The following is an 11946-nucleotide window of genomic DNA, read 5'->3' as shown; positions in this document are numbered from 1 at the left end:
GGGACAGCCTGCTCTATGAAGTGAGTTCCAGGCCGGAAAGGGCTATGAAATGTGCCGCTTACCCACAAATAAAAAAAAAACAAAAAAAAAAAAAAAAAAAAAAATCATTTATGAGAAAGAGAAGTTGAACCTCCAAAGAGTGATTCCTTCCCTCTGCATGCTGGCCGCAAGCTAAGCCAGAGCAGCCTGGCAGAGAAGCCTGGCAGTCCTTACCGCTGCCTGTTCTCTTCAGCTCCATTTCCTGCATGTGGATTTTGCTTGGAGTCATGCGGATGGGGACTGGATGCACAATAGCGGTATCCTAGAGACAAATGAAGTAAAGGTGGCATTGGCATTAGGAACTGTGGCGTCCTGGGGACTAACAACACCAAACTCTCCTGCACACATCCTTCTCATTCATAGTAATGCAAAGGTGACATCTTTAAAAATTAACAGCTCAATTTAAGAAAATCAAGTTTACATGATGAATAATTTGATTTCATAAAGTAATTTGAAGTTGAATGATTAAAGAAATTCATGAAATCCTCTTATTAAAAACACAGTTCAAAACAGTATTTGAAAACAAACTACAATGATGTGATAAGATTATATAAATGTTAAGCTTTGAGGAAAATTAAAATATTCATGAAAACTCAAAATCTCAGCAATAGACTGAAAACTGTTTTTATTAAACTGCTCAAGAAAAAAAATTAACCTTTAAAACGCAAATAACTAGAAGTCTGTTCTATTGCAATTGTAGGTATGATAACTGCTTCCTATTCAGAAAGGAATACACTAGAGGTGCAAGAAAGACCCCAAACTAACAGCCAGTACTTTATTACTACAACCCTGAGCGGTCTCAGGAGTAAAGCAGCTGGTAGCAGCGACTTCTGAGAAGAAGAAAGGAGAGTAAAGACAAGGGAGAGAACATCCCAGAGCCAGGAAGAAGGCAGACTGGAGGGAGGAGCAGCCGCTGCAGCTGTGTCCCTCTGGAGAGCAGCCAGAACCACCTATGAGGATGGAGTCAGCTCGTGGGCACCTAAGGTCCGTGTGTGGGGATCTAGTAATGCCATCAAGTGTAGTGTGGGACACTGACCTTCCGTTTACAAAGGACCCTGCTCTGGTGTTCACTGAGTGAACAATTACACACTGCCATGTGCCTTTTATTTGACAGCTTCTGTTGGCTTACTCTCATCATTTCTAAACTTAAACAGTTTGTAACAAATTTCTCATAGCGATTACATGGACAAAGCCATTTAGAATAATTTCCTATTGCAATTCCAGTGAGAATCTAACCAGGATTCTTGTAGATAACAATAAACCTGAACCATCATTTCCCTGTCCCTCTAAATTACAGTTAAAACATCCATGTTACACATAGGCCAGTTTTGATTTCTCTTATATTTTCTAAAAACACTTAAAATAGTAATTTAAGACACTGTCATATTTATGATTATAAAATATGGCTTTACTAATAACATCTTGGTTTAATTTCTTCATATTGTCACTGTTTTTATTATTGTTATGCTGGCTGGTGTTGGTGGCTTCTCAGTGTACTTAGTTGGACTCTAATGATTTGACCATGTTTGCACTTCTCTTTTGTATCTGGGTATATATATCTTTTATACTGGTTTGTTTCTAAATGATGCAGCTTTTAAACATACACTTTATATCATTTTTTCCAATTCATGATTAATATACTTGGTATTCTTTGTATCTTATGTTTGATAAATGTAATTAAGTCTAATTTAGTCTACTTAACTATTAAAATAGATTTTGTGCTTGTGGCACTTTTACAAAATACATACGCCCCTGTTCCCAATTTAGACATTTACATGTGACACCTTCTCCAAGGTTGTAAATGTGTACCTTCTGTACAGACTGCTGTCATGATTACAGAGTTTTTCAGTACACTCACTGGATGAAACTTTTAACTGTATAATTCTAATCATTAATTTATCAATTGCTAAAATGGGTTGTTTATTCTCTAAAGTGACTTTCCATTTTGAACTTTATTTTTATATTTTTTGTTTCATGTTTAAAGATTTTTATTTTTAATTGTGTCTTATGGTGGCTTGAATGGGAATGGCCCCATAGGCTCAAATGTTTGAATACTGATTGCTGCGCCTTTGTCCCATACCACTGTGGACTGTAACCCCTAAAACTGTAAGCCCAATGAGTGCTCTTTGTCAGCTGTCTTACTCATGTGCTTTGTCACAGCAATAAAAAACTACCTAAGACTCAGATTGTGTGAGTACTATGTACCTGTGTGCAGGGACCCACTGAGTCCAGAGGCATCAGATGCCCTAGAGTTGCCTAACAAGGATGCTAGGAACCAAATTCTGGTCCTTTCCAAGAGCAGAATGATCTCTTAACTACTGAGCCTTCTCTCTCCTGCTCCCTTCATATATCTGTAAGCTATTAGCTAAAACATTAAATGTCTCTTTCAAATGATAAGTCATTTATTACCTTTAAAACAAAAAACCCAACAAAACCAAATCACAGTCTCTCCATGTAGTTCTGATTGGTTAGAACTTTCTATGTAGACCAGGGTGGTCTTGAACTCCCAAGTACTAGGATTAAAGGTGTGAGCCACTGTGCCCAGTAATGTTTATTAATTTTTAATTGTTTTACTGCATAATTTTTCTTACATACAAAACAATGTATTGAAACAATCTAAGCCTTAATTTCCCAAGATGTATACTAAGTCTATACCAACCAGTCAGCTTTCAATAACACAGGGTACTCGCCCAACTACTGGCTACTGAGTGCCTCTACAAAGGCTTTGCCCACAGGAGACAACAAAACTCTGATGAGCCCGACATAGATGACCAGGTTATTAGTCAACCTCTGACTAATACATTACTCCCTGTGTCAGTGATTTGTGCCGCTAAATAGGAAGCCTTCATTTTAATATGCAAATGAAATAATATGAATGTCTATAAAAGGTCATATTCTTTTTCTGCTCTCATCTATTGGTCCCCAAAACAAAACATATAAAGCCCACAAAATATTATCACACCATCATAAAAAAACAATAGTCCACTTTCTTCTACCTATTCAAATCACCCAAAAGCCACCTCCAATTGAACATCTGTATCATGTATTTGGGCACCTAATTAATATAATTCAGAACTTTATACTGTTATAATTAAGCTCATCTCTCTGTATTCGCTACTTGCCCTCCATCTCATTACTCCTTTCTATCTAATCTACCCCTGCCTACCTACTCTCCATTCTACTGCTAAGAGCTCGTTGTCTCTTTGACCCATCACTTCTTCACACTATTAGCTGAGTCATCTTCCACAATTGCCTCTCCTTACCAATGTCATCCTGGCACGCAGTGCTCGCTTCTAGCTGACAACCAACTGAAGCTGATCTTAGTCTAGCCTACTAAGAGGTCTCCACCTGGGTTCCACTTCATTCTTTAATTCTCAGCCCCCCCCCCCCATGTGTACCATATGCTATCACTGTGCAGAACTTATTCTGCTCATGATATCCTCTGCTTGGAAGAAGGAATGCCCACTTTTCATCAGGACATACAGGGAACTTACAGAGCCTCTGGCATGCAGCCTGCCCACCTTTTAGAAGTTTAACCTTTTCTTTTCCTGTAATTTACTTTTTCTCTCAGTTACTGGCCAAAGCCTGGGCATGCCAGATACTCTGGGTGGAAACTTCCCACTTCCCTCTGAAGTCTACACCCCTCCTGCCGTGCTTGCCAGTCTCCATTAGAACCTGCCACCTTTCTAGACCCTACCTTTAACACATGGCTTTCTTTTCCCATCTCCCTTTTCCTGACAGCTACAAGGAAGGGTCAAACGACCCTTTCACAGGGGTTGTCTAAGGCCATCAGAAAGCACAGTTATTTATAATTCATATCACTAGCAAAATTATAGTTTTGAAGTAGCAATGACAATAATTTTATAGTTGGGAAGGTCTGTACAAGAACTGCATTAAAGGGTAATAACATTAGGGAAGTTGAGAACCATTGAGTTATAGTTTGCTTGCTCTGCCATTTTCCTTTTAAATGCTAATAAAAGGTTCCTTTAGCTAAAAAAAAAAAAAAAAATTCATCATACAAATAACATACCTTCTTTTTACCAAAACTTCCCCAAGCACCTGGGGTTGAGCTAGCCAATCCCTTCTTTGCCTATAGTTTACCCAGTTATAGACTTTGATAATTATCACGACTAGCATCATGATCATCAACCAACAATATTAAACTGGTTTATTTAAGGTTGAAATCTTGCTTCTGGCATCTTTTATTTCTATAGATTATCAAAGAGGTGATAGTACCAAATCAGCTGAGTTGCCTGGCTCTGACGGGTGATCAAACTGTCTTTATATGCTGAACCACTCAGTTCTGTAGCATCAAGAACAGGTATAAATCAGAATAAGACTCACGCATTATACTAGTTAGTCATCAGTCTAGAAGTTCCTTGATGTGCTGGTGACATTCACCCTAGCACAAGCTTATTCTACTATAAGTTACTAATTATTGGATAAATTGTTCAAGAAAAGACAAGTTTGTGGAAACGAGCTCAGCAGAGCTTCAGTTTCCTTAGAGATGACAGGCCAATGGGCACCATCCCAACGTGCCTACGAGCTGCTGCACTGTGCCACTAGATCAGTGTGGAGCCTGACTGCTCACAGACACTTATTTACTCAGCAGATGACAATGAACATTTTGTTTTTAAAACCACTCCATTAAAGATTCCCAACCATAAAAATGCTAAATTCACACCAGAACAGTAGTGTACTCGTCTTTGTTTTCACCCCTCCACGATGCCCTGATTCACTTAACTGCAACCCTGGTTTATTCAAGCTGCACAAAAGCTGTACAATCTGAGACTGTAGTTATAGCTGTGTGCTATTGACAGGCAACACTTGGGTATTAAATGAGGTATAAGACAAAAATATATAGGCACACAATTAATTGAAAGTAGAGTCTCCTAATTGAAACTCTAAACAGCATCACCTATATTTGACCAAATTCAGAAGTCTAAATTCAAGTTTAAGATCTTAATGAACATCTTTTATTTTCTCAAAATTTCATGCCACGCTCTAGACAGTGATGGAAAGTACTGAGCTATAGAACAAACGTGGGGCTTTTTCCTAATTCCCTGAGGCAGAGTCTCTCTCTGCAGCCTAGGATCACTGGTCTCAAGCACTAAAGGGCTAGGATTGCAGGCATGTGTCCCCAGGCCCTGCTGAGCATTATCATTTTCAGCACCAGTGTTGGGACTTATAAATCTGGACTTTATTTCTAAGATACGATAAAAACATCAAATAGTTTTTCTACATTTCCTACCAGTCATGAATAGGGGTTAAGTTTAGCTTGGGCTAAACAAGACCCTGTCTCGAAATAAAACCAAAAGCAACAAATAACTAAACAAAAATCTCCCCAAATAATGTTCTTGCCTTGTCTAGAAGAGTGTTAATACTATCAATAATTATTTTCTATCTTTTAAGGGTTAGAAAAAAAAAATCAAGCTTTTTTTATTGCTAATTCATAAAACATTTTCATGAGTTAAACTATGTTAATAACAAGGGAGTTAAAAAAAAAAACAACAAAAAAACAAAACAAAACCAAAGCTTAAAGCTAAAGGAAACTTAAAGGTAAACTTGATTATAGAACGTGTCATGTCCCAAGAGACCAGAAATGTGGCTAACAAGTAGAAAAAAGCTTCAATATCTTCTTATTTCTATTAAATTTTCAACAATTAAAAACAAAGATAAGAGTCTTGAATCTAGTAAGAAAAGCAGCAGATGCAGGGGTAATCCAGTATTAACTGGCCTTGGAAACAATATAGTTTTAACATTTTAAAAATACCCATACCTTATGTTTGAATAGCTATAAAACCATCCTGTAAAAGCACAGCAAAACCTCATTAATTTACGGCCAGGGCAGTATTTTAATGCCACTTTCCCCAAAAGAATAACAAGCACTGGCTGTCTGCCATCAGAAACATCTACAGAGACTGTGTCTGCACTGAGGATGGAGCTCGGTGTTTTGGCATGTGTATGGCTCTCCACTCATGGGCAGAGGCATGAATGCCACGTGCCCCTTTCTCTGCACTTTTCTACTCTGATCATTTAAAAACCTTTCACACTCTTCTTCCTTCCTGCTTCCTTTCCTTTTGTTTTCACACAGTATGCGTATTAGCATGTGTCCTAAAGAGAGAAAGACCAAGTACAGGAATGAACACTAAGAGTGACCTCTATAGTTTAAACTTGTTCAAACATTTGAGGGACAGGTGGGGTGTAACTCTATAGGAACAGAATTAACTTTTTAAATCAGGATATGAACTTTGTAGCATTTTCTTTTTAAAGTGACACAGAAAATCACAGAGAGACAAGACATGCTTTACAGAACTAATCTGTAACTATAAATCAGCTTGCTTTTGTTGTGCTAAACTTAACACACTAATTAAACAAAAGTTATGCTATTGGAAATATTTGAAAATGACACTGCATAAATATTTACATACAGAGTACATGTTACATGATGTATAAGCATTCAAATAAAATATGTAATTGAAACAAGCAGTATATGTTTCATAAAACATACGTTTAGCAGATGTAACATGGCTAACCAGATCGACTATCACAAAAATATTCGTTACAGACATAAACATAAAGTTTTCTCTCATCAAAAAAACTACAAAATATGAAGAATGGCAAAAATGTTCTTCCACTATGAAGCACAAAAAAACCCAAAAAACCCGAAAAAACCCAAAGGCCTGCCAACTTTCCCTCTAAGCACTACACTGAATCATGCATATCAGTAAAAACCATAATGATGGATATTGGGTTAATAAAATTAATTTCAAACAAGCAAGCTAAGTGATTGACTTACAGGATCAGCTGGTGCAATGTTAGAATCAAATTGGGTCAGAGTTTGTGAGCTTGAAGAGCGTTCACTAAATGTCTCCCACTGCTGAACAGACAGAGGAGAGACAAGTCAGCGTGGGGAGGTGCAGTAGAAGTCACTGGAGAAGACTTAGCAAAGTCATTCAGGGGCTGCACTGCAAGATGCATTTCACAGGATCAACAAAATTCTGTAGTTTGTAATTCCCGTAATCACTTCATACTTATCTGTGCTGGGCCATCTTATAAAATGAAGGTGAACACCTTCATAAGCAAATGTACAGTAAAAATTTAATGTAATCTCTATGGATGAGATTAAAACTTATACAGAATTAACACTCAAGACACCATAAAGGAGACAGAGTATAGGTGATGGAAATGGCAACCAGGTAGAAATGCACAGGGTCGTCCGGACCAGAACAGTGCTTAACTCAGATCCTGCTCACACCCCAGTTACAGCACTGATCCACAGAAGCCGAGGGGCTCAGGTTCTAGTCAGCATGGAGCATTCAGTGCCACTTGCCAGTGCGACCCCTGAAAGATGAGTCCATTATGAACGTGCACGTATCTTATACATATGCATATTTAATTAAATTTAACAGATAAAATGCAAGAAATTCTGGAATTAATAACGTTTTAGCTTATTTATCAATTTGTAGCAAGTCAACCTCTGCGATCAGCACTACAAACAGGGCCATGCCGGATCACAAGACAGAGCTGCCAACCAGGCCCCTCCCCATGCTAGGAAAGTGAGAATGCAGCCATGAGAGCACATGGAGCAGCTGCGTATGTGTCACACACAGGAGATGCACGGGAAGAGCTACTTCCTAAAAGAGGTACACAAAGAAATATCATACCTCTTCAAACAGGTGGGATGGTAAGTCAACATTAATTACAGTAAATTCCATTTGAGATCTTAGTAACAGTACAGATTTTTTTCAACAAAGTTGTATTATAACTATTATTAAATCTGCTTCTTAAAAATGATAAGTTGTCCTCTGAGGAGGGAAACATCTACTTACACATATACAATATACACACATGAATGCTTACACAGAGACACAACTACCTCATTAACCAAAGTCCTTCTTATAAATTCAGTTTGTAAGAGTATATATACTTTTATGCTTCAAAGTTCAACTTTCTATTTAAAACAGTGATATTCAATTTGAGTAGATATGTAGAAATTAAGCTTTAGCAAATGAGATTATTGCTGAAAATTCTCCACAAAAAATGGCTAATAAAAGCATTCAATAATTTTTCCTACAGGTCACAAAAAAGTGTTAATTAAAAGTTGTGACAAAAGCTTACAACAGTTCACTTTTATTATGGGCTTCCACATCAGAAACCAATTTAACGAATTTGGTATTAGAATTAATTTCTTCCTCAACAACTACTGTTACAAGGATTTAGAAGGAACTGAATTCTCTACCTCATGGAAAACAGCTTACACGCAGGACTCAGCTCCCTGCAAGGCAGTGGGTCTCATGGTCAGGACAGAGCAGTTTACAGCTATAGGTTCTGGCACTGGCTACTGGCTGGGCTGCGTGGACTCGGCTAAGTTACACATCCTCTCTGTGCTTCTGTTTCACCATCTTTAACGTGAAATTAGTAATACCCACCTCACAGGAGTATTGTGAGGGACTAAGACAGTAAATTAGGTGAAGAGCCTTTTGAACAGACTGGCATATCAAAAGTGCTTTAAAAAGTTAGGGATTTTAGTGTTTTCTCTCATAGCACCTCATCTATATCCATCAGTACTAAATAAACACTGAAATAATACTGGGTTTGTGGAAGATAAAATATAACCCAAATTTATATTCCAAGTAGATATTTTAATAGCTATTACCAAAAAAATCTTAAAATCATTGTTTTACTAGCTTTTAAACATAGCATAAATTCCATGTCAAAATATGCATAGCAAAATTATGTCATTTATGATTTTATTACTAGGCATTATAAAAAAAATCTGGTAGGACTTTTTGAGAGGGATAATGCATGCACCTAAAACCAGAACTGAAATGTATATTTACTCCATCTCTCCAGATCACACCTGGATACGGACTCCTTATACTTTGGGAAGAGTTGCTTTTATGTATAATCCGTAAAGGGCTAAAGCACTCTGTTAACTTAATACTGCTTTTTAAAAACCTAAGTGGGGCTTTATAAACACCTCTTTTACCCTGGATAAGCTACCTCTACTAGCAATTCTCACAGGTCTTACTCCGTCCCTCCTCACAAGCATGTGTGTTAGCGTGTTTCCATCGGATAAGGTGGTAGTGTAATGGCAGAGCTGCCTTGGCTGGTCTTAAGTCTTCAGAAGGCAGTGCAAAGTTTTATGGGACTACCAGTTCTCCACTCCCCAGCAGCCCTAAGCTAGTAATAAGACTTTAACAAAATACTGTCCTGCTTTAAAAGACAGAAAAGCAAAACGCTCACTTTCCCCTACAAGTCAACAAATTTACTTTTGTAGCTATAAAACTCAGTTAACAAAGAGAATTTCTCTAGAAAGCTCTCCGTGCGCAGAACGGGGTGGGTGCTTAGGCACTTCCTCTTAATTCTCAGAGTGTTCTCTTTACTGTTTCGTAAGGCCTGAGCCCAGGAGCTGGGAAGCAGTGTTTGTAGCTATTCTGTTTTGCACACTACTGGTCGTATTAATATGGTAAAATTACTTCATTTTGTACTATTATTATTTTCTTTTGTTCTGAGACAGGGACTCTACACAACTCTGGCTGTCCTGGAACTCATTATATAGACCAAGCAAGCTGGCTTCGAACTCGCAAAGATCCTTTGCCTCCCAAGTGCTGGGATTAAATATGTGTGCTTACCATGTCTAGCCTCCATTTTGTATTAAATAAAACTATAAGTAATTTGTGTTGCATGAAAATACTTTTGTTCATGCAGAAAGCTACACGGGTGACTTGTCTCTTGTATCACTTCACGGCAAGACTGCAAAAATGTATCTTCATACGCCATATATATCTATATTACATAGACTCAGAAGACAGCAGCTAATGAAACTGCAAAGGACTTGCATCAGTCTCGCTCTTGAATCACCCGGACACGGGATCTGGTGCAGTTTCCCCACTTTGACTTTCAGTTTACGTGTTTGCCCTACCCAACCCCAGGCTTTAGTGATGGGGGAAGACGGTGGAAGCCATATGATAGTGTGCACAGTACAAAAACTTCAGAAGCCACATGATTAATAGTATTTCTGTTACTGTCTCCCTGGGGTCCTTGACCGTACGTCCTACGCTGTGTGTGTGTATACTGGGGAAATCCTGTGATATGTGATGTGCTGGATGAATCCTATCTATGCTGTGTGTGTGTACTGCAGGAGCCCCGCGCTGAAGCGATCCTGTTTGAAAGGCCTTCCCGTAAACAAGCTAGTTTCAAGCAGAGAAAGGGGAGTTTTGCTAACCTCACTGCTCTGATTCAGCTCTGGCCAAGTCTGGTTCAGTGATGGCATCGACGGTGACTTGCTCGGAGGCGCTTCTGCAGGAGAGCCTGAATAACCTACCTCACCTGGCTGGTCCCCCACATCTGCAATTTAGACACAGAAAGTTCCCATCAACAACATATTTTAGTTTGGCTGATTTATTTATGAGTAACTAACAGATAATTTTGCATAAGTGGTAATTTATACTCTCAATTTCCTTCTCAAAGTAGATACTTTAACAGATAATGCTTATTATTTATAGTCTCCTTAATATGATGGCTCCCAAACTGTTCATGAAAAGAAAGGCAGGTTGAAGTAAACAAGAACAACATGAGAGAGGTAATAATGCAGTTCTCTGATACAGGGATGGAGTCCTCTTCAGCAAGGAGACTGAAAAGGCTACACTTTCGGCTCCAGGGAGTCTGGGCATACTCTAATGCCACGCAGAGAACTGCCCGAAGTGCTACAGTCAAAACATGTGATGTCCCACAGTCAATAAACTTTAAGTCAGGTTTTCCCAATACAAAATGCTTTCTAGGAAACAAAATTCTTTAGTTTTCCTTTGGAATTATTTTGAAAACTGCCGAATCAGTAACATTTTCTCTAAAACCTTCCTGTTACCATACAGCTACACCTCAAACGGAGTAGCTGTCCATGAGCAAGAGGCAACAAGTCCAGATGTCCACATATAGTCCAACAAGTCCAAATGTAAGCCTTGTATTTTTTTTTTTACAGTTTTTGTTTGTTTTTGGTTTTGCCTGGGGCTCAAACCCGGGGCCTGTGTATGTTAAATAATGCTCTTCCTACCACTGAGCTATATATAGTTGGGCCCCCAAACCTATGCTTTCTTATTTCACTGTGTACACTAGTGCTTCCAGGCTGGAGTGAGATAGCTACAAACCTATGCTATGGTTTAAAAATGGAGGTTTAGTATGTTTCGATATCACATTCTACTTTGAATTTCATTTAAACCTTAAAGTATCTCAAAAATTATTAAAACAGAAGGAGTTTCAATGACAACTAAATCCCAATTTTCCAAGTTTTACAGAGCTCTGACTACATTGCCTATCAACAGGAATTACATAATGAAATATGATTCTACCATCTGTTCATTTGACCATGGGAGAATTAAAAAACTAGTCCTTAGTTTTTTTTTCATCAAAATGAAAGACATTTGCTAACAAATGTTGGCATTCTACTTTGGATTTCTAAATAAACAGCTCTACAATAATACCTAGCAGGTTCAGTTGCCAACTTTCCATTCTAATCAGAAGCCTTCTCGTCTGTGCCCAATACAGTATCTAATACATAGATGCAAACAAGTATTTATTGAAGTTGCTTACTTTTTGGGTTGAATTCATTTCCATTTTCTTAGAATCACAGTTAACCACTGCTGGTTGTAAGTGTTCAAAGTTTCCCTTCTTCCTGTTCTGTTACAGACTCTCCGATTCCCATGCACTCACGCCCAAGCTTCTCTCTATAATAACACCACACTCAAGTTCTAGTGTATAGCCCAGCACCACACTGTGACTTTACATTTCACAAGAGAGGTGAAGGGTGGTAGAGAACCCACAGCAGATACCTCAATATCTGACATACATGCTCTCCTGACACAGCGGATACCTCAATATCTGACATACATGCTCTCCTGACACAGC

General features: G+C 38.4%; 1 protein-coding gene across 6 annotated transcripts in view; it reads right to left on the bottom strand.

The window, feature by feature from the left end:
• The window catches only part of Reps1 (RALBP1 associated Eps domain containing 1), a 72358-nt gene that overhangs the window by 11153 nt on the left and 49259 nt on the right, over positions 1-11946 (bottom strand). For 3 of the 6 annotated variants that reach the window (XM_021220994.2, XM_021220995.2, XM_029533005.1), the window contains exons 9-11: positions 10271-10392; positions 6839-6919; positions 214-301 (exon numbers count right to left, since the gene is read on the bottom strand). In XM_021220994.2, coding sequence (XP_021076653.1) covers positions 214-301; positions 6839-6919; positions 10271-10392 — 291 coding nt within the window. The remainder of the gene's footprint in view (positions 1-213; positions 302-6838; positions 6920-10270; positions 10393-11946) is intronic. The other 3 variants (XM_021220996.2, XM_021220997.2, XM_029533004.1) reach the window with 2 other exon arrangements.

This window comes from Mus pahari, chromosome 21 (assembly GCF_900095145.1).
Source record: "Mus pahari chromosome 21, PAHARI_EIJ_v1.1, whole genome shotgun sequence".
Classification (NCBI taxonomy): Eukaryota; Metazoa; Chordata; class Mammalia; order Rodentia; family Muridae; genus Mus; species Mus pahari.
This window is presented reverse-complemented; position numbering and strand designations above follow the sequence as displayed.